The sequence below is a fragment of the Dermacentor albipictus genome, chromosome 8 (genome assembly GCF_038994185.2).
Source record: "Dermacentor albipictus isolate Rhodes 1998 colony chromosome 8, USDA_Dalb.pri_finalv2, whole genome shotgun sequence".
In the NCBI taxonomy this organism is placed as follows: domain Eukaryota; kingdom Metazoa; phylum Arthropoda; class Arachnida; order Ixodida; family Ixodidae; genus Dermacentor; species Dermacentor albipictus.
Genome location: NC_091828.1, coordinates 93,348,864 through 93,369,421, shown reverse-complemented (window position 1 = coordinate 93,369,421; position 20,558 = coordinate 93,348,864). Strand labels below are relative to the sequence as shown.

The following is a 20,558-nucleotide window of genomic DNA, read 5'->3' as shown; positions in this document are numbered from 1 at the left end:
ATAGTTATGATGATTCCCTTATTTGGGCACGTACACACCACGGGGGATTTTCCGAAGATCGCGGCCATAATTAAAGCAAAATGATTATACGAAGAAACAAAGGACAATATAATTATTAAGAAAAGAAATAAAAAAAAGGAATTGTGCTGCATCGGTGAAAGACGAAACAGTTTGATTGATTGCGCATTCTCGTTTGCGTAGCGGAAGCTGAAGAAGTTAGCTCGCGTGCTCTAGCACGAGATCGTTTCCTGCTCGAGGAGAACGCATCACTGCCCACGCTTTTCGGGTCCCATTCAACCAAACCGCGCAGCGAAAAGGATAGAACCATGCCCCGACGTCATTCTCCCGCGGGCATTGCGGCGGAACGCGCGGCGCCGGCAGCGTCGGCGACCAGCAGCCCCTCTTCCCCGACCAGCCCGGTGCGGCATCGCTGGTCAGCGGAGGTCATCCCACCGCCTGCCACGTCACCACTGAGCAGGAGCGGCAACTCTCGCAGTCCGCAGCATCACCGCCCGTCGGGTTCCGAGACGACCAAGTCACCCCCGCCGTCCGACGTCGCACCCTCGGCAGCGACAGCATTCACAGGCCACAGAAACAGTGCTAGGCCTCTTCATCCTGCGAGCACGCTACGTCCGCAGACGACGGAGCTCCTTACGCCCGCTACTCCGACGGGCGGAGAAAACGGTCCCCGTGTCATCCTGCCGTACCACCTACGCCGCGGGTGGGGCGGCGCGAGGACTACGGTGCCGATGAAGGCGTCGGCGATTACCAACCGGGCCTCCGCTCAGAGGTCGCGACAGCACCATTCGTCCGTGCTGCTCGACGAGAGCGAGGAGACGAAGAACAGGGGGGGTAAAGAGACCGAGCCCACCGTCGATGCCTCGCATCGGTCGAGCCAACGAGGACATCGAGGCAGCATCCCCAGTTCTGCCAAGAGCAGCACGTCTACCTCCAGCTTCCACGCGGCACGCCGCGGGCCTTCTTCGGCCCCTAGCGTGCTGAGCAAGGAGGTCATGGAACGGCTCCACTCCCTCGTAAGCGTCCTGCCACGGTCATGGTGTGTCTTGTCTCAGGGTGAAGCGGTAACCTGAGTTACATAGGCCTGTTTACCTAGTCAGTTTCTAAACTCCACTTCAAGTTCCGTGCATGCAAGGTAAATTCCTGGATGCTTATCGTTGAACTTTTTGGGCTTGCAGGCATCTTAAATCCCTACTGACATGAATTTTCTAACTTCTAATTTCTTTCTTTAAATCAGTATCCTACACCTCAGAAACCGAGATGAAATTCGGCAGAACCCATCTGACGATGGCTGTCGACGGTAATGGATTTAGCATTGAGCGAATGTAGCGAACAAGGTATTGCCACTGTCATGACGAGTTGAGTATGAGGCGCGTACTGTGCTGGATGGATGGATGGATGTTATGAGCGTCCCCTTTGGAACGGGGCAGTGGGTTGCGCCACGAAGCTCTTGCTACTATACTGCCTAATATTCTACCTAGGTTAAACAATGAAAAAGACAAAAAAAACACTATGAACTACCACGCCCAAATTTTCTGATCCCCTATGGCGAACTGTGCTTTTGTACGTCTCCGTCTTTTGTCGTTTCCCTACTTTTGTTCCACCAATCCTCCAGTCGCCTCTTACTAATGTCTATTGCGGACATGTTTGCTTTACCACTGCCCCCTCTGAACCCAGGGGCTTCAAGGGGGCCAGTGGTGCCTAAATCGACCGCTGGGTAGACGTCTTCACATTCTAATAAAACATCCTTCATAGTTTCCCTAGCTTTACCGCAGCAAGCACATGCTTCTTCTTCCTTCTTATATCTCGCTTTATAGGTGCGTGTTCTAAGGCATCCTGATCTCGCTTCGAAAAGTAATGAGCTTCCTTTTGAGATTCTGGCCTAAGAACACTCAGCGCCATCTATCGGCACTGCTGCGAAGCCTGCACGGGGCCCTGGACATGCATGGGGGACCAGTGCAAGCGAAGGCTCAGAAACGCCTCATGCTGCTGCTGGGGGGGTGGGGGGGGGGAGGTTTTCTGTAAGAGTCTGCCCAATGGGCTGTCCATCTCGGCCACTGCTGATTGGTTGCAGCTCTATTAGAGAGGACGAGACCAGCGGCCTTAGCCAATCAGCAGCGGCCGAAATGGACAGTTAACTAGGTGGACTTTTACAGAATACCCCCCTCGGCATCTCTCTCACGTTCTTTTCTCTGGATACGCTGTGCCATCTGGTGGCATTGGCGAGATGTTCGCGCGTGGTCTTTGTGATAAGCGCGGCGCTCCGGTGCGTGTAAACGCGGAGAACTGTACCCTCCCCGGCCGCAAATTCAGTGCACGTACTCACTGACCCTTGCATACAGGAGGTTCAATGAAAACGGGAACATACCACGCGCGCTTGGGACGCAGCTTGATGAAACGTCCCGGTTGCTGTCTTTCAGGAAAGTGCGCGACGTGGGCTCAGTTCCACCCAGCCTGCGATAAACTTAAAGGTCGTTATTTCTCATTGTGGGGCGGCACTATCCCAGCGGCACATACCTATTTGCCAAGTTGGGGTCAAGGACGCTGATGAAAAAGAGGCCCAGTGACCCAACATGGCATCAAACAGGTTCGCTGAAGATCAGCACAGACTGAGTGTCACATGCCAAGTGCTCCAAGTCTGCGTCGAACAGTGTTATTGAAAAGGGGTGCATACCCATTCCCTGAAATACCGTTACCCATGCCTTCGTGAGGGAGATACATTGAAGGGCGGCAGATATGTAAACATTGATATATGTATTACTCAGTGATCCATGATGGAATATGACCACTAACTAACCCACCAGTACGTCTTAAGGGACCCAAGTTCTTTCGACGGTTGCTTTTGAACCCCGTTCTCTTAACACAACAGCACAGTGCGCTTCCGATTTAACCATGGACTACCCAGGACCTAGGTAGGCATGCAAACAGTTAGAGGCACAGATAGACAGCCCCCGGGAATTGCTTGAAATACCCTAAGATTGCAAACGCATTTGTAAGCAAGCGTCAGGGTTCCCCAAATGAGTTAATATAACTGCTTTTCTACAACCATTTTAGGTTTCATTTCCCCGCAGATCGTGACTCAGAACCTGGGGACGCAGAAGCAGAACAGAGTGACAATTTGACACTAATTCTTGCTCACTGTACCATCTTATATGGATGCTATATTGGGCCTTGCGATGAGTAGCAGCGCACCAGACGACTGATCTAACCGAAGCGTCTTCCAAACCACCGACACCTCCGCATGCTCCTCTCTCACGTAACCAGGTTCCAAGTCATGAAGTCACGACACATACGCCGGCTGGGAATTCCAACCTAAAGTGGTTGTAAAAAAAAAAAGAAAACTGCCATCGTAAATTATCTTGGACGCCACCAGGCTTGCACGTATCTTTTTCTATGGTGTGGAGTGCGAATGCATAATTTAAAAAAAATGAAATGTTTATTAATTATTTATGCTCAAATAGTGACGTTTTATATTGAAAGGACAGTTAGTCGACTACCCCGCTTTTCATCAGTCGCTCTGGCCGAGGTTTGAAATAAAGAACTCATAGGCAGTTTTGCAACTGCGGAAATTTGAAAAATGCTCTTGGGGTAAATACATGAAACCTTTTCCGACGGAAAATTCAGCGCGGCGTCGAAGTGCGTCGCTGCGTCAGGTTTTTTACTGCGCGGCAGATTTCGATACCACGGTCGCCGTTCGTATATATTAGACAGCTTTCACGTGGCATTTCAGAATGAGCTTCTGACAATGATGGTTCTTTTTCGATATGGCGCCTAGGGGGACGTCAGTACATTGTATTCGCTGCCGCTGGCAACCAGCGTCCTTGGAAGAAGGAAATCTGATGAGGGATCCCCTTAGCACCGGAGTGTTGAAGTGTTTGAACCGCGCGAGACGCCAACGGATGCAGCTGCTCACCTTGATGGTTCCCCAACATGGCGGCAAAGACGACTTCAGTGCTTGCAGCCTGTACGCCGTTTCACGCATTTCGGCAGCGTTAACAGTGGCCCTTCTACGTGTTTAGAAGTAGACGTGCCTGTGCCTGGCGCCACAGCGCCGGAAATACGTCGGATGGTTGCTGCCCAGTGTGACACTGATTTGTAACATACTACTGGCGCCATTGAATTAGAAGCGCAGGCGCCAGCATGAACGCGGCTTCATGACGTGTGGTTTCTAGCATTGTTAGAGCACTCTATAAACTTGCAACATGGTTGGTAGCTTGCGCACTAGGGCTACACATATTTGAAGCATGGCAACTCACCTACAAGGCATGCAGTGAGCGAATGCCATCAGAGATAAGAAGATCGTTCGATCAAAGAAGAGTTGACGAGAACAGCTTTGCTTAACGATGGTAAAAGGCAGGAGCAATAACCGTCATTCTTGTAAAACGCGCAGTCCATTTCCTATTCTGTTCACGTGTAGTAATAGACAGAGTATGGTAAAGCAAGCAACTTACGATCCCATTAGTTCTTGCCAATTATGGTAGGAACTTGGGGTTGTCAGTTCCAGGTGTGTAGTGGCACGTAACTTGCACGCTGCTAACGGAACAAGGCCCGGCTTCTTGTGTGCGCGGTTTTACTCCGACGTGCCTACGTACTAGTCGCCAATCCATAAGACATGAGGAGTTGCATTTTACCATACTTCAATCCGAGTGGCACGGGGTTGGCCATGCGTAGGAATATTATACGTACTCGCCACACTTTCTCAAATCATTAATGTGCGTTTTCTCCCGTTTCTCTGGTCGGGTCCTGTTTTTTTTGTGTGTATGCGAAATCACCAAATGGCCCATTGAGCGAACCACCAGGCGTCTGTTAGCGAAACGGCACCTAAATTTCCCTTGACTGTGACGCAACGTCAAGTGCGCCCTTCGAAAGGGCGGAGCAAGCGAAACGGAACACCTGCTGCTGCATCAGCGGCCCAGGTGTTGCGTGAGTGGAGAGGGCATCGCCGCGACGCCACGTCACCAGTGCGCCTCGACGGAGAAGATACGCAAACGTATCGACGAGATGCGAGAAGGGTTGTCGTGGCGGGGCAGTCGCGCACGCGTCGTTGCCACCGTCTCGCTCTCGGAAGCCCGCGCAAAGTCCGTGTTTCTCTCTCGCCCCTACTGGGCTTAGCTCGCGCGCCTGCCAGCCTTGATGGCCGCTGCTGCTTCCTCTGTCATTCGTCGCGCAGGACAGGTCGGTGACATGCGGCGTGCTTGATTTCTCAGCTGTATGGTCCAGATGATTCTGGTCTACAGCCAACATGACAAATGATAACTGTACCAAACAAACAAAAGAAAAAATACAAGCCGCACCAAACTATGCCCAATAGTCGATAACATAGCTCGGAGCAAAACTCGCAAACATTACTCGCGTCGCAAAACTTGAAGCGTCGTTGAAGTGGATAGTAATGCTTTCGCTTTCAAACCTCATGAGAAGTGCTTACATATCCTCGGATACATTTTTTTTTTACGGTGGCTCACACTTTTAATATAAAAGCTGAACTAAAATCACAGCTTTAGTTAGCACGCCCTTTTGTGTAACAGCGCAAGCGCAAATCTTGCCCTGCTAGATGGCAACCACCTATCTTAGGTCTGTGTTTAGCTGGTTTAGAGGATAGTGTTTATATCTTGGACATTGCTTCCTATACCAACATTTGGGGTGCTTGAAGAGCTGCCGGCTTGACTTGGAACCAAAAGTCACGAGACATTTATTACGTAGGAAGCAGCATTGTCATTCGGCTAGGGCTGTAGTTCGGGTAGTTAACGTGATTGCAGCAACCGCCAAGTCAACGTCTACGGGCGACGCCATCGTCTACTTAGGTGGCCTTCACACCGACGACTGACCGCTGTGAGTGACCGTTGTGCGGCACACGCGCAGGCTGTTGAAGGCGCCGACAACAGGGAGGACAACGCCAGGGGCCGCGACGCCCCCTGGAGGACGTTTGCCACGTGCGCCCTCGCTGTCGTCGTCCTTGTCGTCGTCCTAGGCGCGTACCTCGCGAGCAACTGGTCGTCGAGCTCCCGGAGGCTCGGGCACGACTCGTCCTGCAACAGCGCCGGTTGCCAGCTGCTGGCGAGCAAGGTGATCGACCGCCTCGACGCGAGTGTCGACCCTTGCGACGACATCGAGGCCCACGTGTGCGGTCCGGTCAGGTGGGAGAGCGACCTGGTCACCGACACGGCCACCGAGGTGATGCGCGTCTGGATGCAGCGAGGCGCCGTGCACCTGGAGTTCAGGAAGAGGCCGGAAGGTAAACATTACTGTCCGCGAAAACAACAACAAGATACTAGTCGTACGTGTGCTGAAAATCTGAGGAACTTGCACAACGGAGGCCGCAAAGCTGTAAAGCGTATGCCTGGTATACTTCGGTAGCGCTTTAGTGGTTTGGGTGGCTGCTGCGCGATGGAATGGAATGGAATGGAATGGAAAACTTTAGTGACTCTTTAAAGGTTTTAGCGGGTCGAGGCCGAAGTCTTCTTTCTTGAAGCTTGAGTCCTCTTCAGCCATGGATTGGCCCCTAGTCCAGGGCTCCACTGAGCCGGGCCGCCTCGCACGCGTGCGCTATTAGAGCTCTTTGAGTCTCTAGCTCGCGGCTGGTGAGCCAGCTCTCCCATTGCTCCGCACTTGGTGTTTTGTGTTTGTGGAATGCCTGGTTTCTTGTACACTCCCATGTAATGTGGTATAATGTTGGCTTAGCTCCACCCCACGGACAGGTTGCGCTATACTGCATGGGGAACATCCTACTTAGTATGTGTAAGTTTGGAAAGGTGCCCGTTTGCAGTCTCCGCCATCCTGCGGCCTCGTCCTTTGTTAATGCTTTATGTGGTGGCGGATATCGATATCTTAGACCCTTATAGAGGTTTAATAGCTCTGAATAGCTGTTGCCGCAGTTGATCTGTGGCACCTCTGGGGCGGTTGACGTTCCTGCTCGGCTGGTCATCCCTTGAGCTAGGCAGTCCGTCCCTTCGTTGCCGCTGATCCCTGCGTGGCTTGGTATCCAGATAATGTTATGTGTGGGTTGTCCCTCAGCGATTGGAACTCTGGTGAGGATCTTGAGCGCCGTGTTACTTATTCTGCCTCTTATATAGCTCCGGCACGCCTCTTGTGAATCTGTTAGAATATTGAGGGATATTCCTTTTCTATAACCTTCTTCCGCTGCCAGTGCGACAGCAATTTCCTCTGCCTCGGTTATGTTAGCCACCTCGGCCGTGAGCCCTGTGATTCTTCTCCTTGATTATTTACTACTACCGCTGCCGCGTTGTTTTTGTGTGCGTGTGAGTATAGGGACGCATCGGTATAGAATGTATTGTCCCGATGTCCCATCGTCTTTTCGTAAAACTCTGCCCTAGCCTGTTTCCTACTCGCATGGAGGCTTGGGTCCATGTTGCGAGGGATAGGTTGTATGCCTAGTTTCTTTCTTAGTGGGTCTGGTATATTGGCCCTGCTACTTTGTGGTTTTTCTACTTCCCGACCTAGCTTTGTCAGGAGCGCCCTTCCCGTCGTTGTAATGCTGAGTCTTCGTACTTGTGCGTTGAGCTGGCATTCCCTTAGTTCTTCAAAAGTGTTGCTGATTCCAAGTTGCATGAGTTTGTCGTTGGATGTGTTCCTTGGGAGGTGGAGAGTTGTTTTATACGCTTTCCGGAGGATGGTCTCCACTTGCTCTTTTTCGGATTTGGTGATTGCATGGTACGGCAGTGAGTATGTGGCCCGGCTGGCTATCAGGCTGTTGGCCAACCTGAGTGTGTCCTCATCTTTCATGCCATATCGCTTGTGTGCCACTCTGCTAATCATTCGGCCCACCTGTCCTGCTGCTTTGTTTAGCAGGCAAATTGTGTGGCTGCATTTCCAGCTTCCTTGCAACCACACGCCGAGGATTCTAATCATCTTTTGTTCCGGGATGTTCTTACTTCGAGTGGGGCATCAGTGGGGTGCCTGCCCACCCTGAGGAGTTCAGATTTCTCCGTGGAGCATCTGAGGCCTCTTTGCTTTGTGTATTCTTCGATGCAGGTGGCAGCTTCTTGTAGTGCGTCTTGTTTATCTCCTAGTGAGCCTTGAGTAGTCCAGATCGTTATGTCGTCCGCGTACATTGCGTGACTGATTCCTTGGATCTTGCTAAGTTTCTTGGTAAGGTTGACCATCGCTATGTTGAAGAGTACTGGCGAGATTACTGAGCCCTGCGGAGTGCCCTTGCATGGCGTTTGAAAGGCGTCACCTCCGTAGGTCCCCTAGGCCTACTGTCACTGTCCTGTCGCTTAGGAAGCTTCTGATCTAGTCATGGACTTTCTTCCCGCAATTAGTGGTGTTAATCCCGTCCATAATGGCGGCATGGGAGACGTTGTCAAAGGCTCCCTTGATGTCGATGGCCATGACCACGTTTTCCCCGTGTTTCGGCATTGTCTCGAGTACCTCTCCCTTTAGCTGTAGCAAGACATCTTGGGTAGACAAGTTTGCCCTGAAGCCGAACATGGTGTTGGGGTACCATCCTCCGTCTTCAAGATGCGTTTGGATTCTTCGGCTCACTATTCTTTCGTACAGCTTGCCTAGGCATGATGTAAGCGAAATTGGTCTGAGATTTTCAATTTGGAGTTTTTTGCCAGGTTTGGGAATCATCACCACTACGGCGTGTTTCCACTCCGCTGGTACTTTGCCATCCTCCCATTGTTTGTTGAGGTAGAGGGTGAGCTGATCAATTGCTTCGTCGCTGAGGTTTCGAATTAGCGAGTTTCGGATTTTGTCCCCCCTGCTGCTGTGTTCTTTGTTGTAGCCCTTACAGCCTCGACGACCTCTTCTCTTGTGATGGGTCGGTCCGTAGTTGAGTTTTCGTCACCCTGGTAGTCGCCTCGGTAGCCTTCTACCGAGATCTTACCGTAGCAGTTTTCGCGTACTGCTTGGAGCAGTTGTTCTTCTGTTCCTTCATACTGGTGGATTAACCTCTGAACGGATTTGCTGCTTTCCGCATTGCTCTTGCTCAGATCGATGAGTGTTCTGAGGATATGCCATGTTCTGGCTGTGCTGAGGGTGCCATTCAGTGAGGTACTAAACTGCTGCCACCCCTGCCTTGCCAGCTGCGTTGCATACTCCTCTGCTTGCTGAGTTATTTCGGCAATTTTCTTCTTAAGCTTTCTATTTAGCTTCTGACGCTTCCACCGCTTGGTTAGGCCTCGTCGTGCCTCCCATAACCTGATGAGTCGTTTGTCCACTTCTGGTGCTTGTTCTGTTCGTGCCACTTCTTTTGTGTAGAGATCTCTTATTCGTCTGAGTTGATGGCTCCAATCCTCTGCCGAGGTTATGTCCCCTTTTAGCTGTTTACAGTGGACTCGAAAGGCATCCCAGTCTGCTAGACTTGCCTTGCCAATCTTCCTCCTGATTATTTCTGCCTCTGTGCTGACCCTGATGATGTAGTGGTCGCTGCCGAGGTTTTCTTGCAAGTTCTCCCATTCGACTTGCTTAGCGCCCTTGACAAAGGTTAGGTCGGGACACGTGTCCACGCTTACGCTATTGCCCTGTCTGGTGGGTTGGCTTTCATCTGTGAGTAGCTCGCAGCCTATGTTTTCTGCAGCTGTGCAGATACTGCGCCCTTTCTTGTCTTCGATTCTACTGCCCCACTGCGGACTCTTCGCATTGGAGTCTCCTGCTATTATTAGGGTGTTTTGCCCAGCAAGCTTCTTCGCTTCCGCAAAAAGCTTAATGAAGTTTCCTCTGTTTTTCGGTGGGCTATATAGATTGATTACGAAAGTGCTCTTCGCTTTCTTTTTTCCGTTTTGGAATCAATTCGGTCACTATATGTTCTAGGTGTGTGTCTTCTAGTTCCTTATGTGTTATGGTTGTTATTTTGTTGCTTATTAAATTCGCTGTTCGTCCATTTTCCTGACATGTATATCCTTTTAAGGTTGGGATGCAATTCGTTTCCTGTAGTAGTATTAAATCTGGTGGAATTCCTCTAGTGTTAATGAACTGTTGCAGGAGCCCTTGCTTGCGCTTGTAGCTCCTGCAGTTCCACTTCCAAATCTCTAGTTGGTTTGGTCCTGCCATGTTGATGTATTGGTGTTGTTATTGGTTCCCTGGGATTCTGATCCAAACCTGCGCTCGTTGTAGAGGCGGTCTCTGGCGTCGTTTACTGTTCTCTGTGTAGTTTGATTCTTTACGTAGTTGCGGAAGCTCTGGTCTTGCAGGGCTATCTTTTGATTTAGCTGCTGCATTTGCTGCTGCATTTGCTGCATGAAAGCTTTGAGGTCTTCAATTGAGGTGTTCCCCTCGCTAGTCTGCGTGCTCTCTATATGTTGCTGCGACGGTGGTGGCGCCCTAACTGGTGAGAAACCTGCCTTTCTCATCTCTTGCATTTCCTGAATTAGGTCGTCTCTTCTTTTCCTGAGCTGCCGGGTTTCTTCGCGGCAGAGCTCAAGTTCCTTTTTAATATTACTGTTTTCGGCACAAAGCCTCTTCTCGTTTTTTGTCTGCATGCTTGTGTTATTGGTTATTTTTTGCGGAGTAAAAAGCGTTTTGGGACGGCCGGCTCCCCAGCTCACCTTAACTCCGCCGCTTTTCTTCTGCTGATTTGGCTTCGTCGTGGTCTGCTGGCCCGTGCCGCCCAGAGGTGGGTAGGACTCGTCCCACTGCCGGCTTCGGCCCTGGCCTTGACTGTGGCTGCGCCCTCGGCTGCGGCTCCTGGATTCCCTCCGATAGTCGGTCCGTCGCTCTTGATCTTCATTCCGGAACCAGCGCGGTCGCCTTGCTCCGCTTCTGCTCCTGCTGCGTCCCCGCAACTGCTGGCCCTGGGGTCCCCATCGTAGTTCGTTTGTCGACTTTAGGCGTTGTTTGCAGTCCTTTGTGCCCGCCGCGTGGGAGCCCCCACACAGCAGACACTTGGGTGTACATTGATGATGTTCTTCCGGATCTTTCTGGCCACATTGCTTGCAAGCTCTGATTCCGGGGGTCGGGCAGACGTCCGACCGGTGACCTTGCTGGCAGCAAATATAGCAAACTTGCCGTGTTGGTCTGTATGGATAACACCACATCTCTCCCCCGTAGTACAAAACTTGCTTGGGGAGGATTGGGCCATCAAAGGTGATAACAGCTGTGCTAGATCGGCCTAACATTCTCGCCGCTAAAATCTTCACCCCTTGCGTGCGTGTTCGTAAGTTTGTCTTGAGTTTTTCGGCGGGGGTCCCCGGGTCCACCCCGTGAATGACCCCGCGCAGCGTTCCCTCCGGCGCCGCCACGTGCGCGTTGACTTCGTAGCTGTGCTTACCAATCTTCAGTTGCGTGATGCGCCTGACTTGCTGAGCAGCACTTTCGTTGTCTGTACTAATTATGATGATGTTTGAGCCCGTGCGGAGCCGGATGATGAGGTCTTCAGCCCTGCATCCGTGTCCGGTGGCCGCAACCACCGCTCGCGCCACTTGGTGTGTCTGCAGGTTTTCCACCGCCAGTCCCTTCGGCCGGAGGACTATCATTAAATCTTCTCTGGGGAGCGGAGGCAGTCTCCTCCTCGGCGCTCTCTCTCCCTCTCCTTGCTTGGTCACAGCTGGTGCGCCATCTGTGCGCTTAGTCGAGTCAAGGGAATTTTCACTCCCTAGCTTCTTTCCCGCCAAAAGTTCTGCTTGTCCGCTACGTTGTCATTTTCTTTGCCGCTTGGATATGGCGATCTCCCAATCCGCGTCTGTGTCCTTCAATATCGATGAAGCCTCATATCAGCTAACCGGTGGCATGTCAATTGTAATAACCCGTTAAAACTAAAATGCAAATGATGACTTGGCCATGTTTCACAAAGAGAGCGCCACAAACCCGAAACGCCGACCAACTGGTCTGTCTTATCTTACTGCTGTCCTGCCAATTTTATTCCAAAAGAGTTATATGTAATTTAACCTTCACACGCGCACATCGAACCTCGTCGGACATTAGCCCTTTAACTGGCCAGATGAAAAAAACCCGACCTGGAGTGCTTTTACTGCTTTATTTCTTCCTAATATTGTGCAAATATGTACGAAATAAAATATGAAACGGTTTCTCTGAAAACTTGGTAAGGTACAGCGGTCGAAAATGTTGGTTACCAGCTTGTCAGAGGAAAATGCATTGTCCAAAACTTATGTTTGTTACTTGCTTTGGCAAGGTGAATATGTCTTCTTGAGATGCACGTCTATGGAGAAAAAAAAATAATAGCTTCGTAAACGAAGGAAAGAAATTTCCCATTAGCGATGGTATGCCCATCACGTCCGCTAAGCCGACACTGACGAGGTCTTCGAGTTTTGTCACCAAAACGTCTGCTGCTGCTCACGGTCGATATTTTTATGACTACCACTGTTGAGCAGGTACATAAATTAAGGTACATTGAAAGGCGAAAGTCTAATATTTGCTTTTGTATAGCGTCTACAGATATTTTTGTAAGGTGAGGAATATTCTTGAGCTGCTAGTTAAATGGAGCCATCAAACTCCGCAGCGTAGGATTGCGGAGAAACGTCTTGTGGTGTGTATCCCATACGTTGTGCTTGTTACTTGTGAAGCTTTTTTAACGCGAGAGCGTTAAGGAGCTCGTGTCGCAGAAGATCCAGTGTTGCCAGCGTCGGCGTCCGCGGCGTTGGTCGTGAGCGACAAATCCCGGAAGGCACTTCATAAATAAAAACGCCTTGCAAGATGGGTTGGTGGGAATCGAACCAGGGTCTCTGAGTGTGAGACCGAGACGCTACCACTCAGCCACGAGTTCGTTCCTTCAAAACGGGACAAAATCGCCTCTAGTGAATGTGATGTTGCCTTAGAAACGTGCCGTAGAATGTTATACTGTGGTGCACATCGGTAAATATGACCATGTAGCTTACAGAAGTCGCAGTTTCCCGAGTACCAAAGTACGTTTCCGCTAAACTTCTTCTGCCCTCTGCGCACACGCAGAGCCATCTTGCGGCAAACACAGAAGACCACTTCCTCGCAATGTACGGCGCTGCCCCGACATGTGGCGCGCCACTCACCCCATGACCAAGTCCGTCTTCATGGCACGTTGGGTGCCGGCTATCTCTGCCGTTCGCAAAGTTTGGCTGGCGTAGCGCGTTTGAGTAGGCGGTGCGAACGGGGTGCGATAACGCTACCGCATTCCACTCTTGAAGGCGAAGCTTAAGCATCCTCCAATTTTTTTTTTTCACGCGTGCGAAACTGTGTGTTGTTACCACTTCTGCAGCTAATGGAACACGTGATCAGTGCAGCTCGAACCGTCTCGTGCAGCGGCGTTCGCCCTCTACCACGCGTGCTTGGCTCCAGCCAAGGAGAGCATCTCGGAGCTGAAGGCTTTCATGCGGGACAGGGGTCTGCTGTGGCCCACGTACGGCGGGTCCAAGCTCCCCGCGCTCTACGTGCTGCTCGACCTTCTCATCAACTGGGGCGTGCCGTTCTGGTTCGAGCTGAGCCTGCGTCGGCTGCCCAGTGACAGGCGGTACCCCCCCGCCCCTGTTAAAAACTATCGCAGCATGCTAGCGCATAGGAATATACAGGGTGCTTCAGAAGATGCACCTGAAGATTTTTTTTTAGTCGTGTGAGAGATGATGACATATATGCATTCCCGTTGGAACTGATTTTATAGCACAAACTCGCAAGCTTGATGTGAGGTGAGGATTGTTCAAGTGATTGCGAAGGAACCAACCGTTTACGAGGTTCCGCTCATGGTAAATGGCCTCGGGACCTGCTGTGCGTATACATGTCTGTATTTATGTCGCGCACCCTCTGAATAAATTAGAATTTGCAAAAAAAAAAGAAACTTGCCTGATGCGAAACTTTTTTTCTTTTCTGGCTCTACTACCATACTTGCCGCACCCGTAAACGCTGGCGCGAAATTGTCGTCTGGCAATATCTTAGATGAAGCCCCACGCCACAGCCAACTGCACTCTTCCTGCTCATCGCGACGCGTGAGTGTGTCGTCCTCTAGCGGCAGTTTCGTAATCGCGACATTGCACGAGGCGACGGTTGTCGGTCTGCGACAGGCAACGGTTTCGTGAGGGTTGGCGCCGATCGCTGCATTTTACGAGCAGCTGCCTGTAAAGCAGTTGTCGTTGCTTTATGTTCGTGATCAATGCACTAGCGAAGAAAAAGTGATACCAAAGGCAACGCATAAAACACGAGTGGCAGTGGAACTTTAGCATAGCGATCATTTCTTGCTTCAACTGGTGCAACGGAAAGGCTGGGGGCGAGACAACAAGCGCCTTTAGTCATTGATTTCCGTATGACCTCCCCTTTCCAAGAAATCATAGGCTTTAGCCGCGTCGGCAGCCAGCCGACGCGGCCTTTGCTACCAGCCGACACTGGCCTGTGAAGCTGCAGCTGGCTAGGGCTCTTTCCCAAAGCTCAGGTGTGCAGAACGTATTGGGTGTGCTAAAAGGTGATTCTGTACAGCCACCTACCACGCGGAAAAGGCGCCCTGGGTACCACCAAAATGACGAAGTACGGAGGACATGCGGCTGCTAACGGCATAGTTTCCAGATGGGTGGGGAAAGTCTGAGAATGGGTTCCGGACCTCCGGTTAGCTTTTTATACGGAGTTCGTAATTTTCTGCTTTGCAGGTGTATGCTTGTTACTCAAGGGCAATAGAAAAAATGCGCGCAAAGTTTTCTTTCAATCTTATTGGCTGTTTAATGTAAGAAAATCAGTGTTGATGTATCTCGCAGGTAGCCAGTGCCTTTTATCATATGCTTCTCGAGAAATTAGGCAAAACTGTAGAATGTTCCTTTGTTTTAGATTGTGAAGTATTTATTTATTTGTCAACCTTTTGTGTATTTCGTGTAGCGGAGTGTTTTATTTTTCGCAATGTAATTGGGGGGGGGGGGGGGTGGCGATCCTGGACACGCCGTATACCGCATATGTATGCCAATAAAACTATTTATATTTAACAATAAAGACTTCGCAGGTATATGCCAATCCAAGCAACTCTTGCATCAAAGATAGTGAAGCTGCATGAGTGGGTTCCCTCACCCTTTGGAAGTTCTATAGTCCGTGACAACATTTAACGCTACTGTGCTAAGGGCCCCCGTGTCGCCTATATCTTGGCGACGGCGTCAGGCGTCCGAAAATAATTTCGGGCCAAATTCCGAACCACTCGAACCCAACCATTCTTCCACCACAAAAGTTGGTCATAGATTGTCCTTCATTCTTTTCAAAGGTTTTCCTCGGAATTTCGAGAACGGCAACCCACAAGCAAGTGTTATGAAAAAAAAAAAAACAGCGCACGTATTTCATGTGGTGTCTTCTCAGTGCGCGCGTTACACCGTCCTTGCTAATTTAATTAGAAAAGAAAGTTTTCTGCAGTTTACGCGGCCAATGTTGCTAATATTCTTAACAATTAATAGAGATGTTCAATTGTTATCGCAACCAAGCTGTCACCTTTTTGTTTTCATGCCGCCCCGAGTACTAAGACTGGAGGAGACAGGGAATGCACAAGACCACGCGCTGACTACTGAACCTGCTTTCTTGTCATTTGTTAGCTATGTCGGAACATTTACAGCAGATAGTTGAACGGGCTTTCTGTCTCTCTACCTGGATTTTCATTGCGAAATAAAGGCTGCTATGTTTCATATCGATGAGATTTTCGCGAGCTGTGAAATGCCTTTGGCTTTAAGTAGGCGTTTTTTTTTTTCTATCAATAACGCGTCATCTGCTAGTCTGCGCGATGTCTTGTTTCTGCGTCCTCTCATAATCTTCGTTCTTTGCGCTGCGGATATGGTGAAGGAATACCAAAGTCACCGAGTATTGCGTTACGCGATGAAAGTTAAAAGTTAACTTCTTTTCCCAAGCAGCTTTCTCCAAGCGCTATCGGTTCACTATGTGGTCGTTTTCCTGGACGCGCTTCGATAACATCCTTTGACGCAGACTTGGGCCACTGTGTAATCAGGGCTGATCCCGTGAGTTTGTGCCACTGGTTTGTCTGACGCTCTTCGACGAACCCCTATGACACCGAATTCCCGCTAGGCAGGGACAAGGCGGCGAGTGGAGTCGTCGCCATTTCCACCACCTCACTCAGTAGGGATCATCGCGTAAATCGCTCATCGAGCACGTGTGAGTCACTGGTGACCGGGAAAGCGCGCTAGAGAGAGAATACGTATCCACCTACTGCTCGCTGTGCTCAAATGGTATCCACTCGCCAGGCATTCGGTCTGCGGCTTCAAAGCAAAGCGGGAGCGTGTTCCATGTAGCGGAAGCGTGTTGCAGTTCCACCGAGGGACCATATGCTGTCAGCGCAACACATGGCCCATGACTCTCCAGGCTACTCATCCCGAAGGCAGTGCAGCCTAAGAACTTGGTCCTTTCGCTAACAGAGCGGAGTCTCAAAATGGGGCAAGTTCCGAAGGGTTCTGGGTATGTGTTCGCTGGGTCTGTGACGCTTTACAATGGACCCCTTGCACGCCACCTTGGGTCACTTGGATTCAACAACAACGGCAAAAACCAACACCATCCGCTGCACTCCGCGTCCGTTCACAATACGTCGCAAAAGCACCAACCTTGCGCTGCCAAACAGTGATTATTCATAAGGGCCGTTCTCTAAAGCAACCGTGGAATGCTCCGCAATTCGTGCATGTCAGCAGGAGTTGAGCCGGCTTAAATCTTATTTGACGTCCTAGTTTTGCCACGCCCGTGACTACTGGGGCTTGAAATTACACCCTCGTGTTTTCCTGTTACTAAACAGTTACGCACACTAAGTATCGCTCTCTGACGCTCTTTCGCGCCACCCGGCGTTGCAGGTACAGCGTGTACATCAACCGCGTGCGGATGAACAAGTGGCGCCGCCAGCAGCAGGTGTCAGACGACCTGGGTCACCTGAAGGAGTACGCCGACCTGTTCTACGACATGTACGGCGCCAGCAAGGAGGACCGCTCTCACGCCGACAGTATGCTGCAGCACGAGAAGGAAATACACCGCATCATCGAGCCGCCGGGTGTAGAGTACGCCACACCGCCGAGCATTTACTCACATTTACCCTAAACGCGCTTACGGGCGTTACCTAGGAAGAGGCAGGGGAGTGCAGGTCACGGGTGCAAAGCAATCGAGGCACGAGAATTAGAAGTACAAGACAAGGGGCAACGAACGAGTTTGTGAGTAGTATAAGGCACTAGATGTTACAAGCGACAAAGTTCAATACGTGCAACACGGCACTGGTTTGCCGAGCGAGTTCTAATGCATCATGGAACATTGCCCTCCACTCTGGCTAGCGCTCTTAATCCCGCCAAGAAACTGTCGCAGCCAGTGTTCGCCGCCGTTGAGCTAGATTTGTTCATGCTCGCCTGTGCTCGTGTGGTGGCATGCTTAATAGTTTATTTAGCAAGCGACTCTTCCCTGCAATATCAGCGCCCCATAGAACAACGTGGCTTACTTTGCGTGATTCAATATACTGTGTTATCGCTATCGATGCTAAGCCATTAGAGCCAAACTGCTACTATAGCTATACGATTTGAGGATAGCGGTTTTTTTTGCCGTATAAACTCGCAATCATGGGCATAATAACTAAATAACCAAGCATGGTGTCACGCGCGCACAGGCAAACAAGAGCACATCTCACTCGATGACCGTGGAAATTCGCTGTCATAACACTGGGGCGAGGAAGCGCGGCAGCAGTAGCGTGTGAATGGACTTTTGTGCGGCCTCTCGCATCAACGAGAATTAAGCGGCAGAAACACAGCGCGCGGCGGACTCTGACCCCGTCACAGATGGCTTTCACGATAAGCGGCCCGTTATAGAACACGCGCACCCCAACTTCCCCCCTCCCCCTCCCCCCGAGCCCTGCACGCGGTTACAGACGGCGCGCTTCCTCCCCGCTTCCCTCCCTTACGTGGGTGACATGGAGCCGCACTCGCCGGCTAACCCTCACACCATTTCACCCGTACATACAGCATACAGCATACAGCATACAGCCCGTACATACAGCATGCGGCACCCTTTGACGAATTTGTCGCCCTGGGACATTATACTGAACCTCACGGTGATGGTGGCGACGACAGCGGAAATGCACCTGGAGTGTCCATATAGTTGCTATTGCAATAAGAAGCCTTTTCTTTAATTTGCCCTCAATAATAATACCTTTTATATGGCGCAGTCACAGGATCAAACGGGGCACCCTGACGGAGTTCCGGGTGCAAATGAGCGCGGCACATTCATTTATGTACAACACCTCGAGCCATACCTGGCTGCGATTCCTGAACCACCTCCTGTGGCCTCACAAGTTCGTGGCTGAAGACTACATCCTGACTGACGACATTGGCCTGAGTCAAACGATAAACGAAATCTTCACACACTTCAGGTTTGTAAGGGCCGAGCGATATACGTGCTTTAGCAGTAGGCCACTGAGGCCAGCTCTTTAAGCGCGTCTTAACGCTCTAATGGCTATCGTTTCATATACAAGGTGTTTCAGCGGACGCTTGCAATTTTTTTTATAAATTGCCTGTTGCAGTTCGCACAAGTCCAGGCCATGAGCTGGTCTTCTCTAAACGGCAGGCATTACTTTCAGAAAAAATGCAATGTGAAATGAAATAATTAGGAAAAATGCTTAATTAAGGTTTTAAAATAATTATTTCTAGGCATATATTGCAGTCTTAAGAAATATATCGGGTGAGACTGCAAGGCATATCCACTTTAAAGGAATTGCGTGAATGACACCTATTGGGAGATATGTGCCCTCGTACTTCAGGTACAAAATGCGCTATCGTTCCGCTCACTTTCTTGACAAAACGTCATTTTATGCATTGAGGCACAAAAATAACCGAAATACCATTGCGTTTCTCCGCAAAGTTCGGGAATGAATATCTTGAAACTCGTGTCATTCCGAGAATTCGTTTCAAATAGATTCGCCTGGTGAACTCCCCTCCTAGATTTCTTAATTGCAATACCTCTCATAAAGTAATTCGTTAGAAATTTCATTACAATTCTTTTATTTAGCTGAGTTGATATTCAATATTTTGCTCAAGTAACATTCACATTCTCGAGTAAACGAGGTCATGGACTAGAACTGCGCTGTTTGTAACCGGATATTCATAAATATTGTTCAGTGTGTTCGGTGAAACACTAATTATTCATGCGCTGCAGGGTTTTCAATGATATGATAGATATATCAAGACTCAGTGACTAGAAAACTATTGTACTGATTACGGTACAAACATATTATTGTTTCTTGTGCGAATCTACTCTCCGCTATCGGCAATAAACGTGAAGTTCTGAGTTTACAGGAAAATGGTTAAGCAACGCAGTGTTCCCGGAGGCCTGATAAATTAAAGATCTACCTCACACTTCTCGGACAAGTGTCAGCAAATGGAAGAAGACAGCATATGTCGAGCTTTAGTTGTGCATATGTGATAATTTTCTTTCATGCTCAAGCTTGTCTGGAAATGCCGGGCATTGCGTCATCGACGTTATCGTGACCTCACGATGCACGACGAAACTTGCTGAGTGTCTGAATAAAGGTAGATGTTGCGTATTGCCTGTGAGGCGGATTCCAGTTTCGTAGTTTTAGATCTGAATAGTTCTTCACCGTCACTACGCCTAGCAATAGGTCTGTTACCCCCAAAAATATATAAATAAAGATAAAGAAAATGAAGTAAACAAAATTTGTGCATGCGCTTCTGAAAGAGTTTCCGTGTGGCAGTTGCTCCAACTGCAAAAACCGAAAGAGCGTCTGTATTCTGAGGTCATAGAATATCCATATCCTAGGACAGCGAAACTGAGTTCGTGAAAAGAAGCAAATCATTTAGGACCCTCTGATGCTACTGTACACATTTGATACGCAGTTTACATGCTGGGAGTAGAACACGTCTCCCCGCCCCCGCTCGATACCCTTCACCTGGAACCTTGCGCACGATGGAAGATGGCGCGCTTCCTCCCCGCTTTCCTCCGGAGCGCGCGCGCGACATTGAGTCACGATTGCCACTCGCCCTCGCACGCTTTCACTCGCACATGCTGCATATGAAACATCACGGCGACGGCGACGGCAGACGTGCACACGGTGTGTTCATATAATTGCTATCGCATTAATAAATAATGAAGGTATCCTCGCAGAAACCAGGACCTACTGTACACACTGGGCTGGTGGTTCGTGCAACAGTTCTCGGTGATCGCCTCACTGGATGGCGGTGTTGCTTCCTACGGTAGCGCAGCGATGGCGTTGGCCAACCGACCCAGTGACTGCTACGCCCTCGCCGAGAGCCGCTTCCGGCGGCAGCTCTTCCTGGAGAGGGCGCATGCATCGCTTGGCACTGCAGGCATGCGGCAGGTCGAGCGCCTCCTGAGTAACATTCGCACCACCACGATAAGACTTTTGAGGTACGCGCTAATGCAACATCAATGCAAACAACTGGAATTCCTCGTTTAGATTTGCGGTACATTTTGAGGGTTCGATAGCATAGCGTTGTCGAGTTATTATTCGCTGTTGTGTAAACGTTCGGGCGTGAATTTCTAGACCATAAATGCTACAATGTCTGCGCTTCCTACGATTTCTTGTTAGCTATTTGCGACACCGACTGACGTTTTCGATCGTATTCAGTTTCAGTATGAATTGAAGATGCCAGGACAAGTCTGCATTGCCCAGTAATAAGCCGAGTGTAAGG

The 20,558-nt window shown here is 50.1% G+C and overlaps 1 protein-coding gene across 2 annotated transcripts in view; it reads left to right on the top strand.

The window, feature by feature from the left end:
• Positions 1-206: 206 nt before the first annotated feature.
• LOC139048848 (membrane metallo-endopeptidase-like 1) overlaps positions 207-20,558 on the top strand; it is a 34,831-nt gene continuing 14,479 nt past the window's right edge. Inside the window, exons 1-6 of one of the 2 annotated variants that reach the window (XM_070523721.1) lie at positions 207-1,034; positions 5,878-6,250; positions 13,210-13,417; positions 16,710-16,910; positions 18,059-18,262; positions 20,011-20,274. In XM_070523721.1, coding sequence (XP_070379822.1) covers positions 327-1,034; positions 5,878-6,250; positions 13,210-13,417; positions 16,710-16,910; positions 18,059-18,262; positions 20,011-20,274 — 1,958 coding nt within the window. In that variant the 5' untranslated portion in view covers positions 207-326. Of the gene's footprint in view, positions 1,035-5,877; positions 6,251-13,185; positions 13,418-16,709; positions 16,911-18,058; positions 18,263-20,010; positions 20,275-20,558 lie in introns of both variants that reach the window. The other variant, XM_070523720.1, reaches the window with a different exon arrangement.